General features: G+C 45.7%; 1 protein-coding gene across 1 annotated transcript in view; it reads left to right on the top strand.

The window, feature by feature from the left end:
* Positions 1-24,980, top strand: part of ADGRB2 (adhesion G protein-coupled receptor B2) — a 164,293-nt gene that overhangs the window by 75,120 nt on the left and 64,193 nt on the right. Inside the window, exons 3-5 of the mRNA XM_033957083.1 lie at positions 15,179-15,262; positions 21,998-22,162; positions 23,208-23,372. Of these exons, the coding sequence (XP_033812974.1) occupies positions 15,179-15,262; positions 21,998-22,162; positions 23,208-23,372 (414 nt within the window). The remainder of the gene's footprint in view (positions 1-15,178; positions 15,263-21,997; positions 22,163-23,207; positions 23,373-24,980) is intronic.

The following is a 24,980-nucleotide window of genomic DNA, read 5'->3' as shown; positions in this document are numbered from 1 at the left end:
CAGACTTGATGGGCCAGTTAGAAACACAGAAATACAATGGCAGATAGAGGCAATGTTGCCCCCCTACATTGATTTGAAACTAAAAATTCCACCCTGCCCTCTTCTCTTCTATTTTGCCAGGCTCCTTCTTCAAGGGAACCCCAAGACCCTCCCATGCACAGTTCTTTCCTTACAATGCCCTTCTACAAGGACCTACATACTTATACTGCCCAGTCAGTCTATCCTCCCTTCCCAAAAATCCAGGCCATCTCCTGTGTCACCTCTTCTGCACTGTAACCCTTGCACTTGGAAAACCTTGGTGCGTTTTCCATGAGGAAAGTGTCCAAACCCCTCACTGTCCCGTAAGCAATTGCCATCTTTAGTCAAACTTCTCCACCACCCTGGAGAAGAGGCTCCACCATCCCAGTCACATAAGCAACTCAGTGCTTGAAGAATGGCACCCCTCCCCCCTCCCCCCCCGCAAACCTTTCGTGCCTGATCCAAATACGAGGTAAGTAAATACAAGAAACCCTCAGATCATTTAAGGCTGATTGAACTCTGTATGCATCTGGAAGATATAGAAGAGGACAGCATAGAAGTGATTAGTGGCCCTGCTTACAAGTTAATCCATCCCTTTGTATGTGTATTTTGATGGATTCTTTTTATATTTTACGCTGGAAATGTACAAAGCTATTAGAGGTGCTCAGGCTTTTTTTACGCTTGGCTGAACCACCTCACCATCCCTCTGCTTTAGACAAAGCTGTTTTGATTACCTTGCTGCTCAGTTGACAGAGGGCTGCTGGTTCCCTGTTTGTCGCACATGTTACCATATCAGCCCCCCAGCCTGCTCGTTGCATTATAGAGGCGTCACTGAGTGGTTTCAGTCAGACCACAGCTTTCCTAGAGAGGGCAGGCGTTGGCCCAAGGTGGCTGCCACTTCTGGGGCTGATGCAGAGAGCGTGCAGCTTCCTAGTGCAAGCGTGGTGCCCAGGGCTTGCTTGCTGATGCAGGTAAATAAATTATATGCAACTGGGACCTAGGCAACACTTGTATGCTAACAAGGGAGATCACACTGAATGCACGTATTTAATAATAATAATTTTATTTTTCTATACCGCCTAACCAAAAAATGGTTCTAGGCGGTTTACAACAAATAAGCACAAGTGGAGAGTAATTTTAAAAGGAAAAAACAATTCAAAACCAAATACAATAAATAAGAATTGGGCCTACAGTAAAAAATATGATTTAAAAGAAGAGACATTGCATGATGGAAGCATAGAATTATTAAACAACCAGTTAGGATACAAATTTTTCAAACCGTTGGTCTTCCATAGTTTTCTAAAATCAAGATAAGAAGAGGATCTAGCATAATTTTAGCGAACCAGTCATTCAATTTGGCAGAGAGCGTTCTCTCCAGAAATCTTTTGTGCATGTGTTTGCAGTAAAACGTCCTGGCACACATTTGAGCATGTGCTGGAATGCTCTTTCTCTGTAACACCTTCCAGTGGTGTAGCGAGGGGTGGTGGCACCCAGCATCTTCACGCCATGTGCCCCCGCCACCTGCGTACCTCTTCAAAGGTTCACCGGCGCAAGCAGCATATTCTGCCCACTGCTCACACCAGCGTCAGTTCTCTTCTGATGTCACTTCCTGGTCTGTGACCAGGAAGTGACATCAGAAGGGAGCCAATGGCAGCATAAGCAGCAAGTAGATGGTGCTTGAGCCAGCGAACATTTAAAAAGGATTACGGGAGGATGAGAAGTGCTGGCGCCCCCCCCGCAAAAATTGGACCAACTGCCCACCTCCATCTCACTGTCCTCTGGCCCCACTCTGCATCTTGAATATTCTAGTAAAGTTCTGGAAGTCATCATTGACTCTACACTTTCCTTCAATGACCACCTCAACTTCCTAGTAAAAAAATGTTTCTTCACATGCTGAGAAAAGTGAGATCCTGTTTCCATCAAAAACACTTTGCCGTCCTTGTCCAAGCCACCATCCTTTCCAGACTGGACTACTGCAACTCTATCTACCTTAGCCTAACAAAGAAAAACCTTCAAAGACTCCAGCGGATTCAGAATACCACTGCTAAGCTTATCTTCGCAAAAAGCAAATTCGACCACGTCTCACCGCTTTTATCCAAGCTCCACTGGCTTCCGATTATCTCCAGAGTCCACTTCAAATGTGCCTGCCTTACTTTCAAGATCCTAAACGGTATCCTCCCTCCCTTCATTCCGCTTTCATGGAACTCCTCTAACCCCAATTCTACCAGAGCCACCCAAAAACTGAAACTTTCCTTTCCCTCTCTAAAAGGCGTTTCACTTGTAGGAAAACTAGGTCCTTCCCTCCCTTTCAGAATCACTCAGCTCTGAAATAACCTTACCTCCCCTCTTAGGAATCTGAGCTCCCTCCAACTCTTCCGTAAATATCTGAAAACCTGGTTATTCTCAAAAATGTAACTCCTCCTCCCTCTCTGGTTATTCTAGTCCTCTAAATTTTCTCTTCATTTTGCCTCTTCCCTCCACTGGAGTTCCTTTCTACCCTAACTCTTGTTAACCGTGTCGAGCTTTACAAATGTAGAGATGATGCGGTATACAAACCTAAGGTTTAGATTAGACACCCAGGGTGGTCCCCCCTCCTTACTGCACCATTGACACCTTCTGATACTGGTGCGCAGAAGAGCATGCCAGACTGGCCTAGACTCGGGGAAGAAGAGACGAGGTTTGTGTGGGGGCAGAACACGGCAAGGCTGGGGCAGAATGGGGTGGGGCCACGTGTCCTCTTTTTTGAACGAAGAAATCTGGTGGAAACATTTGAAGGTGGAGGAGGGAACCGTGGAGAGACAAAGCTACAAGGAAGAAGGAGAAATGATGATGACGTGGAGGGAGGACAGAAATCAAACCCATCCCTGCCCGTCCCCATAAACTTCAGAAATAATTATTTCATTGAATTATGCTACTGAATTAAAGGCTCTGGTAGAGACCCATTTACAAATAAGCAAAGACACTTTATTAATTTGGAAATATTAATTGGGAAGAATACATACTTTGTAAATGGGTCTCTGCCAGAGCCTCTAATGGAAATAGAAATTCTCCAGCTGATGAGGACCCTCAAGCTATGTCAGCTGAGAACTTCCTCTGAAGGTGGCCAGGGGGCCCTTTTGCCAAGCTTGGCAGGCGGCAGCAGCGTCCCTGAGTCACAGATGCTGGCACCTCAGTGGCTCAGGGATGCTGCCAGCGACTGCTACGCTTGGCAAAGGGAAGTTCTGGCCGCCTTTGGAGGAGGTCTTCAGCTGGCGGTGCTTGGGAATTCCCACCAGCCACAGCAAGAGTCAACAAGTACTTCAACACATAAGAACCGGAGAAATAAAAGCAGAAATGCATTTCCTTTTCTCTTGAACACAATACAAAGACGTCTGCTATAGACAGTTCCCAAAGCTAACATATTTCAGTCAATAAATTCCTTATTTTTACCTTTGCTGTCTGGAGATTTATTTTTCAAGTTGGTTCCAGTTTCTCTTTTTCTGCTTCCCTGTCTTCTGCAAATTTTTCTTCAAGCAGTTGCTGTCCATTGGTCCAACACTTCTCTCTTCCCTCCTCACTCCCTTCTATCCTGGATCATTCTCCCTCTTTTTTTCCTCCCCACTTCTGCATAGCATTTCTCTCCTCCACCCCCATGTGCACTTTCCTCTCTACTCCACCCCCATGTGCAATATATTTCCCTCTCTCTCTCACTGTCTACCATCTCTCTTTCTCTCATTCCCTCCCTTGCTGCAAAGGGAGTGGGGATAGAGAGAGAAGGAGGGAAGGATCCAGGGTGAATATCTTCCCCCCTCTACTGCCACATCCAACATTTTTCCTTCTCTCATCTCCAGGACCATGTGCAGCATCTTTCGCTCTTGCCCACCAGCCCCATGCCCAACATTTCTCCTTCTATCATAGTAACATAGTAACATAGTAGATGACGGCAGATAAAGACCCGAATGGTCCATCCAGTCTACCCAACCTGATTCAAATTAAATTTTTTATTTTTTATTTATTTTTTTATTTTTTTAATTTTTCTTCTTAGCTATTTCTGGGCAAGACTCCAAAGCTTTACCTGGTACTGTGCTTGGGTTCCAACTGCCAAAATCTCTGTTAAGACTTACTCCAGCCCATCTACACCCTCCCAGCCATTGAAGCCCTCCCCTGCCCATCCTCCACCAAACGGCCATACACAGACACAGACCGTGCAAGTCTGCCCAGTAACTGGCCTAGTTCAATATTTAATATTATTTTCTGATTCTAAATCTTCTGTGTTCATCCCACGCTTCTTTGAACTCAGTCACAGTTTTACTCTCCACTACCTCTCTCGGGAGCGCATTCCAGGCATCCACTACCCTCTCCGTAAAGTAGAATTTCCTAACATTGCCCCTGAATCTACCACCCCTCAACCTCAAATTATGTCCTCTGGTTTTACCATTTTCCTTTCTCTGGAAAAGATTTTGTTCTACGTTAATACCCTTCAAGTATTTGAACGTCTGAATCATATCTCCCCTGTCTCTCCTTTCCTCTAGGGTATACATATTCAGGGCTTCCAGTCTCTCCTCATACGTCTTCTGGCGCAAGCCTCCTATCATTTTTGTCGCCCTCCTCTGGACCGCCTCAAGTCTTCCTACATCTTTCACCAGATACGGTCTCCAAAACTGAACACAGTACTCCAAGTGGGGCCTCACCAATGACCTGTACAGGGGCATCAACACCTTCTTCCTTCTACTGACTACGCCTCTCTTTATACAGCCCAGCATCCTTCTGGCAGCAGCCACTGCCTTGTCACACTGTTTTTTCGCCTTTAGATCTTCGGACACTATCACCCCATGGTCCCTCTCCCCGTCCGTGCATATCAGCTTCTCTCCTCCCACCATGGTGTATCTCTCCCTCCATTCCCTCCACCACCATGTCTAACATGCCTCCTTCTTGCATCTCTTTCAATCTGTGACACTGTTCTCTTTTCACCACCATATCCAATATTTCTCCCTCTCATTTTTCTCTTCCCCATGCATTTCTACCTCACTCTGCTCCCTCCCTTTGCCCTACAATTCTCCTTTTTTCCTTTCCCCATGTGCACTCTCTTTCCCTATCACTCACACACTCATGCCCAACAATTCCCCCTTTCTATTCCCTCCCCCACCTCAGCATCTCTTTCTCTCCCTTCTAAGTCCCAAGTTCATGCCCTCTCCCTTCCTTCTGGGTTCAAACACTCTCCTTCCCTCCCTTGTGTTCATGTCATCCCTCATAGAAACATAGAAATAGACGGCAGATAAGGGCCACGGCCCATCTAGTCTGCCCACCCTAATGACCCTCCCCTACCTTTGCCTAGTGGATAGAACCCATGTGTCGATCCCATTTGGCCTTAAAATCAGGCACGCTGCTGGCCTCAATCACCTGCAGTGGAAGACTATTCCAACGATCAACCACCCTTTCAGTGAAAAAGAATTTCTTGGTGTCACCTCGTAGTTTCCTGCCTCTGATTTTCCACGGATGCCCTCTTGTTGCCGTGGGTCCCTTGAAAAAGAAGATATCTTCTTCCGCTTCGATGCGGCCCGTGAGATACTTGAACATCTCGATCATGTCCCCCCTCTCTCTGCGCTCCTCCAGCGAGTATAGCTGCAGTTTGTCTAACTGTTCTTCGTACGGGAGATCTTTGAGTCCCGAGACCATCCGGGTGGCCATTCTCTGAACCGACTCCAATCTCAGCACATCTTTGCAATAATGTGGCCTCCAGAATTGCACACAGTATTCCAGGTGGGGCCTCACCATGGATCTATACAATGGCATAATGACTTCCGGCTTACGGCTGATGAAACCCCTGCGTATGCAACCTAGGATCTGTCTTGCCTTGGATGAGGCCTGCTCTACCTGACTGGCAGCCTTCATGTCCTCACTGACGATCACCCCCAAGTCCCGTTCTGCTACTGTTCTTGTTAGGATCTCACCATTAAGGGTATAAGTCTTGTATGGATTATGGTTGCCTAGGTGCATGACTTTGCATTTTTTGGCATTGAAGCTAAGTTGCCAGGTCCTAGACCAGCGCTCCAGTAGGAGTAGGTCGTGCATCATGTTGTCGGGCATTGAATCTTTGTCCGTTGTGCATTTGCCCACTACATTACTTAGTTTGGCGTCATCGGCGAATAATGCTATTTTACCTCGAAGCCCTTCTGCCAAGTCTCTTATAAAGATGTTGAATAGGGTCAGTCCCAAGACCGAGCCCTGTGGCACTCCACTGATCACCTCCGTCATTTCTGAGGGGGTGCCGTTCACCACTACCCTTTGAAGCCTACCACCAAGCCAGTTCCTAACCCATTTCGTCAATGTGTCACCTAATCCTATAGAACTCATCTTGCTCAGCAACCTGCGGTGTGGTACGCTATCGAATGCTTTGCTAAAGTCCAAGTACACGATGTCCAGGGACTCCCCAACATCCAGCTTCCCCGTCACCCAGTCAAAGAAGCTGATCAGGTTGGATTGGCATGATCTCCCCTTAGTAAATCCATGTTGATGGGGGTCCCGTAGATTTTCCTCATCCAGGATCTTATCCAATTGGCGTTTGATCAGAGTTTCCATTAGTTTGCTCACTATTGATGTTAGACTCACTGGTCTGTAGTTTGCTGTCTCCATCTTTGAGCCTTTCTTGTGGAGTGGAATGACGTTAGCCATCCTCCAGTCCAACGGGACGCTGCCTGTACTAAGGGAGAGGTTGAAGAGCGCTGACAGTGGCTCTGCCAAGACATCACTCAACTCCCTAAGCACCCTGGGGTGTAGGTTGTCAGGCCCCATTGCCTTGTTAATCTTGAGTTTTGACAGCTCATCGTAGACACTGCTGGGCGTAAACTCGAAGTTACTAAACGGGTCAACTGAGTCAGCCCTTGTCTGTAGTTGAGGGCCAAGCCCCGGCGTTTCACGGGTGAAGACTGAGCTGAAGTATTCATTTAATAGTTGGGTTTTTTCGGAATCCTTTTCCACATAGTCTCCGTTTGGTTTCCTAAGACGTACAATCCCGCCAGAGTTTTTACTTCTATCACTGATATACCTGAAGAAGGATTTATCTCTCTTCTGGATGTTCTTTGCTAGAGACTCCTCCATGTGGAATTTAGCCTCCCTGACTGCTGTTTTGACTGCTTTTGACTTGGTCAGGTAGACTGCTCTAGAGTCCTGTTACCCCGATTGTTTGTAAGAGATGAATGCTTTTTTCTTCTCCTTGATGAGGTCTGAGATCTCCGCAGTGAACCATTGCGGCTTGTTGTTTCTTCGCCACTTACTTACTAATTTAACATAGCGGTTTGTCACTTCTTGTATGGTGGCTTTCAAAGTCGACCACATTTCTTCCACGCTATCGTTTTTTGCTTGGCTTTGTAGCACCTGTTGAACAAAGGAACCCATGTCTTGGAAGTTTGTGTCCTTCCTTCCTTCCAGCCTTTGTCCCAAGTTCATGCCCCTCCCATGTCCCAATGCACTCCTTCCCCTCCCTTCTTCCTTCCTTTGTCCCACATTCATGTCCCCTCTCTCCCTTACATTCCAATATGCTCACTCACTCCCTTCCGTGGCCAAGTTCATGCCCCCTTCTCGTGGGTGTGTACCAGGGCCGTCCAGGTGGGCCTTCTTCTTCTTGCTTTCAGCCACACTTGCTTCTTCACAGGGCAGTGAACAGCGGCTCCTGAACATGGCTGACCTGGAAGTCTTCCCTTTGATGTCAGCTCTGACATCAGAGGGAAGATTTCTGGATTGGCTTCGGCGGTGTTCTGGGAGTGCTGTTGTGAACCGCCTAGAACTGTTGGTGAGGCAGTATACAAGAAAATAAATTATTATTATTATTGTGGAGGGGCAAGTGCAGCTGGAGGACAGGAAGAAGGAGGTGCTCCTGAGGTAACATGCAGGAAGCCCTTGAGGTGTCTTCACCCCCTGGGATTCCTGTGACCCCAGGGAGGATCCCTGCGAGATCCCCACAGACCCAGGAGGAACCCTGGGGGATTCCCGTTGGCCCTGTTCCCGTGCTGCTCTATGGAAGAGATTTCTTAAAAGAAGTTACTTGAGGGCAGGGAGAAAACCAAGATCAAGCAGAGACAGAGGATTGAATTTAAATGACGGATACAAAGGTTGGAACATTACGTTTTTAGTAATGATTTCCGTGCCAGCTGTGCTGGATAAAGGATAGGCAATAGCCATATTTTGTCCTTCTGCTCCAGCCGTGTAGTCACCAGAATTAATGAGTTATTTTACTGGAAGGACATGGGGGAGCAGGGGGAGATTGTGCCAATATTTGATGCCACAGTCTGAAAAATATCTTTAAATTACTTCTCTTTGACAGCTCTGAAATGCAGAGACATATGATTGAATCTCAAATTAAATGGGGAATAGAGAGTAACACCATCTCCCTTTTTTCACAAACATAAAAGTCATTATCTTGTCACATCTTATGGGAGACAGTGGTGTTGGACTAAGTGGGCTCATTACGCTGTGTCATCCCATGGAAATAGCATGACAACAGCAGGAAGAGGTTACCGAAGAGATGGCTGGAGTTTGGAAGAGGGTCAAGGGATCTGGCTTAGGCTTTCCATTCTCACAGCACTTCTCTGCTACAGGCTAGCTTTTGGGGGTCTGTGACCTGTGGGGGGGGGGGGGGGATAATAGTGTTGGGCAGCAGTGGTGTACTTAGGGTATGTAAACCAACACTTTCAATTGGTGACTACTATAGTTGTAGGACAAAGTAGTAATAAAGTTTTGCAGAAAACTATGTGAGACAAGTGTCAACTCTAGATTTACTCAAAAAGAAGGAAAAAGCCTCAGAAAAAGGCCCTCCCACCGCCACAAAGGTGGATATCAAGGTGGTTAGACGGTAACCTCACAGGCAAAACCTTCGTTGATATGAGTTATTTGAGCAAAAAACCTTGTGCTTCACATGCATAAATTTATAGATAGAGGAAAAACCACTTATCTTCAACTGATCGGCACACCGACGGAGGCCAGCGTTTCACCGACAAGCTGCATCAGGGTGTGACCCGACCGATCAGTCTTGAAAGAGCGGAAACTACCGGTAGTTTCCGCTCTTTCAAGACTGATCGGTCGGGTCACACCCTGATGCAGCTTGTCGGTGAAACGCTGGCCTCCGTCGGTGTGCCGATCAGTTGAAGATAAGTGGTTTTTCCTCTATCTATAAATTTATGCATGTGAAGCACAAGTTTTTTTGCTCAAATAACTCATATCAACGAAGGTTTTGCCTGTGAGGTTACCGTCTAACCACCTTGATATCCACCTTTGTGGCGGTGGGAGGGCCTTTTTCTGAGGCTTTTTCCTTCTTTTTGAGTAAATCTAGAGTTGACACTTGTCTCACATAGTTTTCTGCAAAACTTTATTACTACTGTGTCCTACAACTATAGTTGTTACAAATTGAAAGTGTTGGTTTACATACATTGGTTTTCAATATATCTGTGTTTCTATAGCTAGTACTTAGGGTATGTGACACCTTGGGCTGATCATTTTTAACACCCCCCCTTTGGCATGTCACTGCCTGAAGAAGGGGATTTTGGTCTCCAAAAATTAGTAAAAAATGTATTAAAATTAGTTCAATAAAAAGATGACCTTATTTCCATTTTTCTTTGTATCAACACAGCTACACCTCCTCCATCTTTTTTCTACCTTTTGTCATCTCTGGTTTCTACTTTCCTCATCTTCTCTTCACTCTCCATTCCATCCAGTGTCTGCCCTCTTTCTCTGTCCCTTCCATTTTTCTCTTTCTGTCTCTACTCCCTCCCCTATGCTCTTGACATCTCCTTTCCTTCCCTCCTTCCCACCCCATGGTCTGACATCTCCTTCCCTTCCCCCCTGCCCTGGGATCTCTCTCTCCTCTTTTCTCCTTCCATCTCTCCCTCTCCCAGTTCAATCTCAGTAGTACTTTCGATTTGGTTGATCATACCATTCTACTTGACTGTCTTGATGCCATGGGTAACTCGGGCAAAGTCTTTTTCAAGAGTATTCTCTCTGAAATTTGGAGTAACTCTGCTCTCCCTGGTGCTTTTTAACATTTACTTGGCATCTTTAGATGAGAAACTCGCATCCTTTAATTTGAAGATCTTAGTCCAATATTCCTGTGAATTTTAATGCCTCTTTAAATATAATCCAAGATATTATGTCTACTATGAATAACTGGATGAGAGATTATAAATTGAAACTCAATTCAGATAAAACCAAGTTTTTCTTTGCCTCCCCTTCAAACCGGATGGTCGACAGAGAGCTAACACTCGGTGGGATTACTTAACCCATTGAATTGGAAATCAAAATCCTGGGAGTATATTTGGATGGAAATCTGTCCCATGAAAGTATGTACCTCGGCTTTGGTTAAAAAGTGTTTTTTCATTAAAGCATATTTTGAACCCACGGCATTCAGAACTCTTGTTCAATCCCTGATACTCAGTACTGTGGACTATTATAACTCAGTCCACTCAGCCAGACACCGTACAAACATGCTTAGATTACGAAGAATCTTCGATCTGAGGAAATCGGACCATATTAAATCTTACTAGAGCAACTGACGCCCATTTGAAGTCTGTGGGCTGTTCAAATTGGAGATTTTCTGTTCTAATAGATATTCAGGCGCCTGACCATATACGGTTTTATAACAATTGACTTTGTTCAAAGCGAATCGCCCATTATGCACCACATCTTTATTTGTTTTCCTTCTGGTTCGAGGTTGTACTCACAAGAAGTTCCAACTGCGCCTACTTGCTTATCAGGCAGCGAGCTGGGATAGGGAATTATGTTCTTTATTTACAAGGTCTTATATACATTTCAGAAAAATTATTAAAATCGATACTATTTACAAGATTTTTAGAGAATTAAAAATTGTTAATATCTAATCTTTAGATCGCTGGGAATGCCCAGTTTTCTATCTTTTGTAAACTGCATCGAACTGAGAGGCTTTGCGGTCTAGAAATATAATGTAATGCTCTGACATCTCCTTTCCTTCCTGATAGTCTGGCATCTCTGTCTCCTTCCCTTCCCTTCCCTCCTCCCATGCCCTGGCATCTCTCTCCTCTCCTTCCCTTCCATCTCTCCCTCCTTCATGCTCTGATATCTCCTCTCTTTCCTTTCTCCCTACTCTGCCATTTACTTTCCCTCCCTTCCTTCCCCATGATCTGGCATCTCTCTTTCCTCTTCTCTCCCTTCTCTGGTCTTCCTTCTCCCTCCCTCTCCCCAATTGGGTGCAGCATATCTCTCCCCCTCCCTCTCTCCCTCCCTCTCTCTCTCTTTGTCATCCCTGAGTAGGCAGCGCAGCATTCAGAGCTTGCTGCTCTTGCTGGCAACGAGCCTTTCTCTCTGTCGAGTCCCGCCTACTTGTTTCTGCAAAGGCAGGAAGCCCGATACCGGCAGAGCAGCAAATTCTGAATGCTGCCACTGCCGGAAGAAATTCCTGGAGTTGGACCACAACACTGGCTCTTGCTCAGATCACTCTCTTATGGGCTGCACCCAGGATGGTCTACCCTCCCCCCCACTTGGTACATTACTGTTGGGCAGAGAACTGAAGAGTAAGAGGGATATTGCATTGGAGTCTCCACTGATAAAGAAGGGAGCATTGTGCCAAGGCTTTGTCACCAAATAAGATGCCAATTTCCAGTTCTGCAGAAGGCACTAAGTCAGTGTTAACTCAGCCCACCCAAGGCAACCACTTACTGTGTGACCACTAGAGCCTTAGCAGGTGGGCTGGCACTCAGTGGGGTTGATATGAATGCATACCTTTGGGTTCAGCATATGATCTTTGGGATTTTCAGTCTAAGGGCAGGAAGCACCACATTTAATTGAATACACAACTCACTTTGTCTCTGCAGTGCTCAGGTTTTGTGCCTCACCGGCGGGTTTTAGTTTGGTATGTCAAGACTGGTAAAAGGTATGGAAAACCTTTCGTACGCTGAAAGATTAGAGAAACTGAGGCTCTTTTCCCTGGGAAAGCGGAGACTTAGAGAGGACATGATAGAGACTTACAAGATCATGAAGGGCATAGAGAAAGTGGAGAGGGAAAGATTCTTCAAACTTTCAAAAACTACAAGAACGAGAAGACATTCGGAAAAATTAAGAGGGGACAGATTCAGAACCAATGCTAGGAAGTTCTTCTTCACCCAGAGGGTGGTGGACACCTGGAATGTGCTTCCAGAGGGCTTGATAGGACAGAGTACGGTATTGGGGTTCAAGAGGGGATTGGATGATTTCCTGAAGGAAAAGGGGATAGAAGGGTATAGATATACTTGAAATTTAAGTTGAAAATAATAAAAATATAATAAAAAAAAAAAAAGAAGGGTATAGATAGAGGATCACTATACAGGTCCTGGACCTGATGGGCCGCCGTGTGAGCGGACTGCTGGGCGTGATGGACCTCTGGTCTGACCCAGCAGAGGCACGGCTTATGTTCTTATGTTCCTGTAAGAAAGTCTGTTTCTGAAAGAGAAGAGTTCTTAACATCCTGGGATTGATATCCCATAAATCTTTAAGAGTACCACTGGCTGGGAATCCAATGATGAAAAAAGTTGTGATCCCTTCCAGTTTCTTCTTCACCCAGAGGGTGGTGGACACCTGGAATGCGCTTTTGGAGGGTGTGATAGGACAGAGTACGGTTTTGGGGTTCAAGAATGGATTGGATGATTTCCTGAAGGAAAAGGGGATAGAAGGGTATAGATAGAGGATTACTATACAGGTCCTGGACCTGATGGGCCGCTGTGTAGTGGACTGCTGGGCGTGATGGACCTCTGGTCTGACTCAGCAGAGGCACTGCTTATGTTCTTATGACATTTATGTTATCTCACATTTGTAAAGGTTGTGTATTCAATCTCTCGGATCCCTGAGGAAGGCGTATTTTGCCGAAATGGAACCCATGTTGGGTCTTCCATGACAAATGTGGACATTGTATTTTAAAAGGATTAACTGAATAAAAGAAGCGTCAAGAACATTGGATTTCCACAGTTTCATTTGTTTGAGAGAAAGAAGACATGAAGGCAGGGAGAGACTGAGAAAGAAATGGGGAGGGTCTGAGAGAAAAGAGTGTATCTGGTCAGGTAGGGAAGAGGGAATATAGAGGACTGGCTGGAAGTGGGAGAATACGGGTTGGAGGCAGATGGTAAATTGTGGCGATGAGTTGCGGTTGAGGAGTGACCATTGCTGCTTTTGGCCAGAGTGCTTCTCCCCAGAAATTGAACTTGGGGTCTTTTTGTTAAAGAATCATTTTTTATTTTACCTTTTCTTTGAAAAATTAACATTTTAAAGTGAATACAAAGTTAATGCAAGCATGCAGCTCTGCCTCTTACAACAATTGTAATACCAGAAAACACAAAAAGGAAAAATATGTTCCTAAGAGACAAAAGAGACCCTAAGTGGAGCAGAGTGACAGTGTGTCAGACTCCTGTCTGTTTATTTTATAGGGCTTCCAAGATGATAAAGGGGATGGAGCTCCTCTCGTATGAGGAAAGACTAACGAGGTTAGGGCTCTTCAGCTTGGAAAATCCTGAGTGGAGTAGAACGGGTACAAGTGGATCGATTTTTCAGTCCGTCAAAAATTACAAAGACTAGGGGACACTCGATGAAGTTACAGGAAAATACTTTCAAAACCAATAGGAGGAAATATTTTTTCACTCAGAGAATAGTTAAGCTCTGGAATGTATTGCCAGAAATTGTGGTAAGAGCGGATAGAGTAGCTGGTTTTAAGAAAGGTTTGGACAAGTTTGTGGAGGAAAAGTCCATACTCTGTTATTGAGAAAGACATGCGGGAAGCCACTGCTTGCCCTGGATCAGTAGCATGGAATATTGCTACTCCTTGGGCTTTGGCCAGGTACTAGGGACCTAGATTGGCCTCCGTGAGAATGGGCTACTGGGCTAGATGAACCATTGGTCTGACTCAGTAAGGGCTATTGTGGCCCCACCTGCTCTGCTCTTCATTAAAGGGCAGCCTGACCAGATGTGTTCACAGCCCACCATGCTTTAATTTCTTTTATATGGACTTGGCAATTTGTGCTGAGTTGAGGACCCCCAATCATTTTGAAAAGTTGGCTCCCATGGTTCCAGCACACGTGCGGTTTTGCATCCAGATAGGTTTTTTCTGCCTCTAGTGTTGCACTGTCACCTCCCCAGTTCTGTCTCTACGTTGCTTGGAGGCCATGAAAATAGTTGGTGGGTTCCCGTGTGTCATTGTCTGTGTCTTAATGTTCTTGGATGGTTGCGCAGCTCCCCAGAGTATCTTCTACAGGAAGTTGGCGATGCAGAAGTCTGGCCTGGGAAAGGTTAGTTCTTCCAGTGTCTCCACTGTGCCTTTCTCTGTCTGATGTGTCCTGATTTGAATAGTATTCCGTCCATTAATACAGGACAATGAATATGATTCAAGTTTCAAGTTGATTAATTTTTGATATCCCGCAAATCGTGTAACAGCTAAGTGGCTTACATCAAATATAAGTACAAATCACAAAAAAAATAAAAACATTAAAGCAACAAACTAATTATAAAACAATATGTAACCCAGGAGGATAAGGGAAGAAATGCAATTTATGATAGAAAAGGATGGGGGAGGATGACATGTGAGGTGCTTCATCTGGTGAGATTGATAGTTGCTTATAGAAAAGTTTTGCGATCTTTCTTAAAAATTTTGAGAAGTCTGAAGTCTGAGGCTCTATGGAGAAGCCTTGCCGTGTGTGCAGCCTGCTGTCTTCTGAGGTTTCTTTTGGAAAACTGCATCCTACACTGGAGAGCAGGGAATATTTCTTCCACCGACTCATCCCTGCTGTGGTAATGTCTGTAGCAGTTTTATGAATTTCTCATCGTCTCTAGCTCTGGGTTGTGTGTTATTACAAGCGGGTGTTTGCTCTGTGGATTACACTGAGTCCCCTCCGGCTCTTCCAAGTCAAGATTCAATTTTCTTGGAGATGATTTCAGGTTTGTACTGTATTCTTTGTGTCTGAAGAATTCATTTAGTCCATTGAGGTCTTTATCTCTGTTTTACTTTTTTGTATCTGAGCTCAGCATCTCAAACACCATCAAAGTCGAACCCTTTAACTGGTAGATATTAAAGGCCTGGTGCTACACCTCTTACTGAGGAGAATTATGCATTTCTAAGCCACTCTGCTGGTTGCTTATTTTCTGTGATTGACTCACCTGTAACTTACTTCGTCAATTTGTGCAAATGCTTGGATTTTTGCAGGTGCTGAGTTTGAAGACAACCAGAAGGTGAAAACTCAGCGACCAAGGTCAGCAGATGAGCCGGGAATCTATATGGCACAGACAGGTGAGAGACTCGCTACATACACCTGGGACTGGGGAACACCTGGACCCCAGATGAGAGCCCTAGAGAAAGTTCCTGAAGTGCTTATATCCTGAGTACTGGTCAGGGCTGGCCCAGCCTTAGGCCAAGATTAGGCACCTGTCTGGGGAGGCAGGTTCCTTGGGTCAGTTACACTCAAAGCTAAACAGTAGCCCCCAAACTCAAAGAATCAGCAGCACCCACAAGTAAATAGACAATAATAGAATACAAATAGATATGCATTACAATTAAATTCACAATTATGTATTTCCATACATATTTCTTTCATTTCTCCAAAATATATTTCCATATGACCTATTCCCTCCCCACCATTCTTTTTATTTTCAATTTATAGCACCCACTTTAATCTGCATTTTAGTAAATCGTTGGTGTGATGATCAGATAATTAGGGTTACCATATGGCTCCAGAAAAAGAAGGACAGATTGAGACATCTGGATTTTAGGTTCAAACATTTTTATTGAAGGAACAAAGTAAAAATACATTCATATTATACAGAAAGATATTCCTTACAAAAATCTCACCAATTTAAAATATTATCATAACTACTCTCATTCCTCCAAACATTTTATTTAACAAACCATAAACCCCCAATATCACCCCCTCCCTTCCTCCTCCCTCTAACCCATAAGAACATAAGAACATAAGAAATGCCTCTGCTGGGTCAGACCCGAGGTCCATCGTGCCCAGCAGTCCGCTCACGCGGCGGCCCAACAGGTCCAGGACCTGTGCAGTAATCTTCTATCTATACCCCACTATCCCCATTTCCAGTAGGAATTTGTCCAATCCTTTCTTGAACCCCAGTACCGTACTCTGCCTTATAACGTCCTCTGGAAGCGCATTCCAGGTGTCCACCACACGTTGGGTAAAGAAGAACTTCCTAGCATTTGTTTTGAATCTGTCCCCTTTCAACTTTTCCGAATGCCCTCTTGTTCTCTTATTTTTCGAAAGTTCGAAGAATCTGTCCCTCTCTACTCTCTCTATGCCCTTCATGATCTTGTAAGTCTCTATCATATCCCCTCTAAGTCTCCTCTTCTCCAGGGAAAAGAGACCCAGCTTCTCCAATCTCTCAGAATATGACAGGTTTTCCATACCTATTATCAGACGTGTTGCTCTCCTTTGAACCCTCTCGACTAACGCCATATCCTTCTTAAGATACGGTGACCAATATTGGACGCAGTACTCCAAATGCGGGCGCACCATCGCCCGATACAACGGCAGGATAACTTCTTTCGTTCTGGCTGTAATACCCTTTTTGATTATACCAAGCATTCTATTCGCTCTCTTAGCGGCCGCTGCACACTGTGCCGACGGCTTCATTGTCATGTCCACCATTACCCCCAAGTCCCTTTCCTGGGTACTCTTATTCAATAACATCCCTCCCATTGTATAGTTGTACCTCGAGTTTCTGATCCCCACATGTAATACTTTACATTTTTCAATGTTGAACTTCATCTGCCATTTCGCCGCCCATTCTTCTAATTTGTTCAAGTCCCTTTGCAACTTTTCGCAGTCCTCTGTAGTCCGAGCTCCATTAAATAGTTTGGTGTCGTCCGCAAATTTTATTATCTCGCACTTCGTTCCTGTTTCTAGATCATTTATGAAGATATTAAATAGCAGCGGCCCGAGCACCGAGCCCTGCGGGACACCACTCGTGACCCTCCTCCAGTCGGAGTAGTGACCCTTCACTCCTACCCTTTGTTTTCTACCCTCCAACCAGTTTCTGATCCATCTATGTACGTCTCCTTCCACCCCATGGTTCTTCAGTTTCCGGAGTAGACGTTCATGGGGCACCTTGTCAAAGACTTTTTGGAAATCTAGATATATGATGTCTATGGGGTCTCCTTTGTCCATCCGTTTGTTGATCCCTTCGAAGAAGTGCAATAAGTTCGTTAGGCACGATCTTCTCTTGCAGAAACCATGCTGGCTGGTTATCAGAAGTTCATTTTTTTCAAAATGTTGATCGATGTTTTCTTTTATCAGTGCTTCTGCCATTTTCCCCGGAACCGAAGTCAGGCTCACCGGCCTGTAGTTTCCCGGGTCACCTCTTGATCCCTTTTTAAAGATGGGCGTAACGTTGGCTATCTTCCAATCTTCCGGGATCTCGCCTGTTTTCAGGGATAAGTTGCAAATTTGCTGCAGTAGTTCCGCTATCTCCTCCTTTAATTCCTTCAGAACCCTTGGATGTATGCCATCCGGACCCGGGGATTTGTCAGTTTTTAGTTTATCTATCTGCCTACGAACGTCCTCAAGGCTCACTTCTATGGATGTTAATTTTTCTGCCTGACTTCCGTTGAAGAATTGTTCAGGTTCCAGTATGTTGGACGTGTTTTCGTTTGTAAATACAGACGAGAAGAACATGTTAAGCCTTTCTGCCACTACCTTCTCCTCCTTCACCACTCCCTTCCTGTCTCCGTCGTCCAGCGGTCCCACTTCCTCTCTAGCCGGCTGCTTCCCTTTAACATATCTGAAGAATGGTTTGAAATTTCTTGCTTCCCTGGCTAGCCTCTCTTCATACTCTCTTTTGGCTTTCCGAACCTCACGGTGACATTCTTTTTGATGCTTCTTGTGCTCTTTCCAGTTCCCCTCAGTTTTGTCCTTTTTCCATTTCTTGAATGATTTTTTCTTATTGCCTATCGCTTCCTTCACTGTTTTGGTTATCCACACCGGGTCTTTTGTTCGATTCTTTTTACACCCCTTCCTGAATCTGGGGATATACAGATTTTGCGCCTCGCTCACCATGTCCCTGAAGAAGGACCAGGCATGATTTACCGTTAGCCATTCCCCCTTTCCATCATCCCATTCCATTTTCCCTTCCCACCCGATGAAAGGTGACAAAACCAGCCAAGTTTTGGAATACAATGAAAGCAACCATGGCTTCAATATAATTCATTAAGAATTAAACTTCTTGCTCTAGGTGAAAGTTTTTGAATATAGGGATCCCAAGTCTTCATAAAAAGACGAGTTCGTCTAGGAGATCGACGAACCTCCAAGACCTCAAATAAAAGTAAATGATGCAACTGGTTCCTCCAATGCCAAAAACTTGGAGATTCTTTCTGTAACCAATATTGCATAATACATTTATGCCCAATCATACATGCTTCTGAAATAAAAGACATCTCCCTTGACCAAATACCCCACAAGCAGCTGCCTTACCAGAAATTAGAGGTCTGTACGGGAACGGGGATCGCGGGAATCCCCCCTAACCCACGGGACTCCCACGGGGACCCCCCTCTGTCTCACGGAACTCCCACAGGGATGGAAGGCTTTGGAAGCAGGGTTCATCCATATAATATAATGGACACGTCAGCCTTAGTAAAAGAGGGAGTTTATAAGTTAATTACCTGAACAGAAAACAAAAAAAGGGTTCCACCAAAGAGAATCCACAAGGAAAACAGCAGCGCAAACACAAAAGAAACTGTGGAATTGATGATCCTGTCAGAAGTAATTGCTGCTTTTTATGGGGAAGGGCGGGGATAGAAGTAATTACTTGCGGGGATGGGTGGGGACGGAGAGGATCCTGGCGGGGACAGGTGGGGATGGAGAGAATCCTGGTAGGGATGGGTGGGGACGGAGAGGATCCTGATGGTGGCGGATGGGGACGGAGAGAATCCTGGCGGGGATGGGTGGGGACGGAGAGGATCCTGGCGGGGATGGGTGAAGATGGAGAGGATCCTGGCGGGGACGGGTGGGGACAGAGAGGATCCTGGCAGGGATGGGTGGGGACAGAGAGGATTCTGATGGTGACGGGTGGGGACGGAGAGGATCCTGATGGTGACGGGTGGGGACGGAGAGGATCCTGGCGGGGATGGGTGGGATTTCTGTCCCTGCGCAATCTCTACCAGAAATTACACCCTTGGAAAACCCACAACAAGACTATCCCATAAAGAACCCAAATATAATAGGATGACAGACTAGAAAGACTTAATTAAAGGACACAGCCAAAAAGCATGAGATAATGTGCTAAGATCTTTATCACATTTATTACAAATTGGGGAATTTACCAAAGCCGCATGAAAAGCTTGAATTTGGGAGCAATAGACCCTATGTAAAACTCTATATGTACATTCACCTCCATACAAAATCTGGGTTTTACTTTCACTGAAAGCAATGGAAGTAAGAAGGACAGATTGAGAATTCCTTGGAAGTAAAACCCAGATGTCTCAATCTGTTTTCCTTTTTCTGGAGCCATATGATAATCCTAATCATGATAGTTGATTCTTTATTCATTTGTTCATTTTTATAGCCCATCCTCCCCAGGAGCCCAGAACGGGTTACAGTAAAATTAATTTAGGTACTTAGAACTTCCTTAACTGTCCCGAAGGCTCACAATCTAGCTAAAATACCTGAGGAAACTATTAAATAGTATAAATTCAAATAATTAAATAAAAAACTCAAAGTCCCAAAGACAGACTAGAAGTCCAATGGATGCAATGGCCGAGATGATGGTCTATCCTACTCGAAGATGATCTCTGGAACCCAACCATGGGCGAGGCTCACTTTAATGCTCAAAATCATGGGGTGGAAGGTGAGGGGCTCCAGGCCAGGGTCCTGAAGGTTAATTGGTGGAGGGAGGGAGGTTTTAAGGCAGAAGGTTCCCTTGCACCAGTTCTGGTAGTATAGCGTTAGAATAGCGAGCTGAGAACTGGGGAAGACGGAAATCCAGTCCTGCTTTTACCACTGATGCTCCCTATGACCTTGGGCAAGTCATTTTACCCTGCGTTGTAAGCCTTCCTGAGCAGGGACCTGCCAACTCTACCTGAATTACTAACTTGCCTTGAACTCAGATTGGGAAAGCTGAGTATTAAAACCAAAAAATCCACTGTCCTTGGAGTATTTATATCCTGGACAGGCAGATTTGTAGTAGAATACTGAGGACCAGTTTCCTAGATAAATGATTATATGGTTGGCAAACCTACCCACGTATTTTGTGGTAATCCAGGGAAGAATAAACAAAAGAACTGGTACAAAATTTGCAACAGTAAAAAAAAAACCAAACAAACCCTTCCTTCTGGACCCTAAATGTGTTCAGTTCAGAAATGCTGGTTGATCCTTTTTTTTCCTAGTCTGTAGCTCCATCATCAGACCAGCCAATAGATGTTTCCTCCGAAATCTTGTGTAATTGACTTTTGAATTGATTTAATGCTAGAGAGAAAATATTTCATAGTCACTACAAAATCCTCCTAATTACTTTGTATATTTGATCCATTTCCTGCTTCTTTGAACTTATGGCTCAAAGGAACCAGTCTCTATTGGGCAATGGTGCCCCAAGTGGGAGGTGGGATTATCGCCATCATTTACTAGCTGTTGCGATTGATAGTCCTTGGTCGAGACTCAAAAACCCGTCTGTCGTTTGCGTTATTAGAACTTCCCATTGAGCAACAACTGGAACGTCTGCTGGTCTGTGAGCTCTGCCGCTTCTGCATCTCCAACCCAGAAAATGTCACCTGAAAATCAGTCCAGGATACTCTGCATAGCAGCACACAGCAGCACCACTGAATCCCCCAACACACCTAAATCAGGACTAGGTGAAGCTTCAGACGTGCTCCCCCACCCCTGTCCCCAGAGCGGCTTAGGCCATCTTCACCTCCCTCCCATAGTCCTTATCTTCTTTCCCATCTCCAGGTATCCAATACCCATTCTCTCCCTAAGTCAAGGCCACAGCATCTCCCCTGTCCCTCCTTACCCACCCCAAGTGGCCAGCATCCTCCATTTTCCATCCATTCATAAGAACATAAGCAGTGCCTCTGCTGGGTAAAACCAGAGGTCCATCATGCCCAGCAGTCCGCTCACTTGGCGGCCCATTCACTCTAGATGGACAGCATCTGCTCTTCCATATAACCTCAAGTTCAACCTCTTAGCTCCCCTTCTCTTCCCTGGTTCCATGTCCAGCATCTCCCCCTCTTCCCTTTCCCTGGCTGCAGCTGCTGTCACCCTACCTCTTCCCAGGTATCTTAAAAGGTACTTGTGCCTGCACAGGGTTTTCCTATAGAGGACCACGCTCAAGTACTGTGTCCTGCCCTCTCCTCAATTCATAGGAAAGCAGGACATGGCAGCCCTGTGTTGGCCCTGAGCATCTTTGGTGTGGCCTGGGAAGATGTAGGGTGATGGCAGTGATAGGGGTAAGGGGGGGAGGGGGCGGAGGCTCTGGGACTGAGGTAGGGAAAGAGAGATGCAAGGATGCTCTCCTGCTACCACCCTTGCTGGCCCTGCCAAATAGTTCCAAATGCCCATTTGGTTTTCAAAAGTAAAAAAAGATGGTTCCTGCCACTTGGGGAAAAGCTGGGCTAGGAGAGGACAAGGGGGACCCTGGTGATTCACACGGCTGCTCCTATGTACTCTCATGGTGATAATAGACATCTGTAAATGGGACTTTTCTTCTGATTTTCAAGATGGTGCCTCTTAGTTACTGCAAGACGGGTAATATCTGGATCTTTGCAGTTTAGAACCCTCAGAAAATAAATATTATATAGATGCTCCAATGCCAGTTGGGCTGGTGTGTGACAGATGTTCCCGTAGCTGGTAGCAGTGACCCTGGTACTCCCATTGACTGTATAAGAGTATTGCAAAATATAAATGTGGTTTGGGGTCCATAGTGGGCAAATTGGAGAATCTGCTGATTGGTGGAACCTTAGAATCAGATTTCTGGGGGGCTTCCCTTTGGGGGATCACTGATGGCCTGCCTGTTTCTCTCTGTGCAGGAGACCCCGCGGCAGAGGAGTGGTCACAGTGGAGCATGTGCTCACTGACATGTGGACAGGGGTGGCAGGTCCGCACCCGATCCTGTGTGTCCTCGCCTTATGGGACTCTGTGCAGTGGACCGCTCAGGGAAACAAGGACATGTAACAACAGTGTCAGCTGTCCAGGTATCGCCCTCCTACCACTTCCTGCCCCTTGGGTAGGGATCACCCTCTTATCCTCTGTCTCACCTTATCTGGGTGCCGACCCCACTCACCCATTTCCTGCCTTGCTACCACCTTCCTGGTACCGCCCTTCCTGCCTGCTCTGTACTTTGCCTTGTACAATAATCTATCCAGTTCTGCTCCGTGTAATGCCGGCTTAATTTCTCTGATGGACTGTCTTTGCACCTCTGTTTCCCCAGTATTGCACAGACTGGGCTTACTTTGCGGTATCTTCGATTGCTTTCTGGGTTTGGAAGGGCATCAATGGATGTGGAATGTGAAGCTTCTTCCATGCTTCTGTATCTTTTTAGCACAGCATTTTCTCTTGGTCCAGTAGGAGCACCGTCACGAGGGCTCTGTTACTTTGACTCTTTCACCTCCTATCCTGGTCCATTCTGATTGCTTTGGCACCGGTTTTCCTACTTAAAAGTGGGACTTAGCCCGGTTCTGAGTCCTCTGCCAGTGGACTCAGTGCCAGTGACCTGTGGGCCGCAGGTGCCTCCAGTCTAAGAACATAAGAATTGCTGCTGCTGGGTCAGACCAGTGGTCCATCCTGCCCAGCAGTCCGCTCACGTGGCGGCCCCCAGGTCAAAGACCAGTGCTATAAATAAGTCCAGCCTCACCTGCGTACATCCCAGTTTAGCAGGAACTTGTCCAGCTGAGTCTTGAAACCCTGGAGGGTGTTTTCCCCTACAACAGCCTCCGGAAGAGCGTTGCAGCTCTCCACCACTCTCTGAGTGAAGCAGAACTTCCTTACGTTTGTACGGAATCTATCCCCTTTCAACTTTAGAGAGTGCCCTCTCGTTCTCCCTACCTTGGAGAGGGTGAGCAACCTGTCTTTATCTACTAAGTCTATTCCCTTCAGTATCTTGAATGTTTCGATCATGTCTCCTCTCAGTCTAGTCTTTCCATAGTGCATAATGTAGTTTTTAAATCTGATTTCTCCTTCAGCTCTGGAGATTTTGATGTGATTCTGTTTCATTTTTTTTTCTCCTCCGGTGGATGACAGTGGAAGGTCAGTGGCTGGAGTGGGGGCAGTGGAATAGGTGTTCTGTTACCTGCTCAAATGGGACACAGCAGCGCATCCGGAGGTGCTTAGCCTCTACGCATGGCTCGGGAGAGTGCAAAGGAGCTGCTTCTGATACCAGGGATTGCTCTAACCCTGAATGCCCAGGTACAGGACGCCGTGTTATAATGCTATTGATGGTGGGATGGATGGGATGTCTCCTCTCCCTGGATGCTGGCACATACAGTTGTATGCTTTGAAGCTGTTTTTGGTGTGTGGTATCTGCTGCCAGGATGGTGAATACTGTGTGGGATGTGTGTGTCTTTTGCAGAAGGGAAGATCTAGTGTGCTGATTAGATCAGTTGTTAAGAACCAAGGGGAAGAAGTCCGTAAACTGGTACAAAACACTGGGCAATGCTGGTTGTTTTAAGCGTGGGCGGTAAAAGGGGAAGGACCATGTCTAGTATCTTTGCTCAAGAGCTGTAGTTCCAGTAGAGTGCAGAGCCATGATCGCCAGAGCTCTGAACAAGAGGCAAGAGGCAAGGGCAAAAGCAATCTCCTTCCCGTTGCAGCTGAAGCCTCTGTTATTATTATGAGTTCCACAGAGATTTTAGATGGGTCTGTTGGGCATGGGATAGACACACACACGTGGCCACTCTTGAAACCAAATGCACGGAGGGCTCATTTAAATACCGATGAGCTCCTTGGAATGCATTTGCAAAGGGTCCTCAGTGGCTGCTACCATGACCAATGAAAGCCACCAAGAGACTGAACTAGACTGGCTTCAACCAGCCTTGCTTGCACAATAAGCTTTTGTAGATCTGTCCCCAAGAGAGCCTGGTTCAAAACCCACTGAGGCTCCTTGTGATTCACCCTCCATTGCCTCAGGTACCCTGTAAACCCTCTGGGACAGGAAATACCTGAATGCAATCCACATTGACCTACTACTACTAATACTATTATTAGAATTTATTGACCGCCTTTTTGAAGGAATTCACTCAAGACGATGTACAGCAAGAAGTCAAACATAAGCAATAGAGAATAGACAATTCCAGCAGTAAAATATCCAAATTACAAGACAACGTACGGCATAGTATGCTACATTACAGTGCCAACACAATACGCAATAGGGTGTAAGCAAGGATGGAGCATATAGAAAAATAAGAGAGGAGCAGGGGTGACTTATTTAAAGAACTTGCATAAGGGATCTGAATGGGGCTTGAGAAGTCTCAGCTAGACAAGGAGTTTGTGTCGTGTGTGTTGTTCTTCCAGTAAGGGCCCGGTTGACGAGTCAAGCTCTCACCTGCTTTTTGAAATACAGATAGTCTTGTGTTAAGCAAAGCTTTTCGGGGAGTAGAGGCTGCTCCGAAGAAGGCTCCCTGGTAGTATCACATCACATGATTGAAAAGGCCAGAGCTAAATCCAATATCCTCCCCTTAACTGTCTTCATGATATTAAAGACACAACATAAAGACCAGGGGAGGTGCATTTGTAGAGCTGTGTGGCGGGGGTAGGGGTGGGGGTGGGGTGTCTCAGTACTGGAACACAGGAGTTGTTGCAGAGCAGGAGTGAGGTAAATTGGTAGGACCATGTGTGTATGGTGGGGAGGGCTTTACTGGAACAGCAAAATATTTATATATATTCACTATTTAGAAGTGAATCACTTTTGAGACCCAGTGATCAGCATTGTTTATAAATGCCAGCTTTAGTTTTAGAGAAATCCAAGCACTCAGCGATGTTTTTAGAAAGATCCATGCACTCAGCGACGTGTTTAGA

The sequence above is a fragment of the Geotrypetes seraphini genome, chromosome 8 (assembly GCF_902459505.1).
Source record: "Geotrypetes seraphini chromosome 8, aGeoSer1.1, whole genome shotgun sequence".
NCBI classification, from domain to species: Eukaryota; Metazoa; Chordata; class Amphibia; order Gymnophiona; family Dermophiidae; genus Geotrypetes; species Geotrypetes seraphini.
The sequence above is the reverse complement of the archived record's forward strand: the minus strand, read 5'-3'. Positions and strand labels throughout refer to the sequence as shown.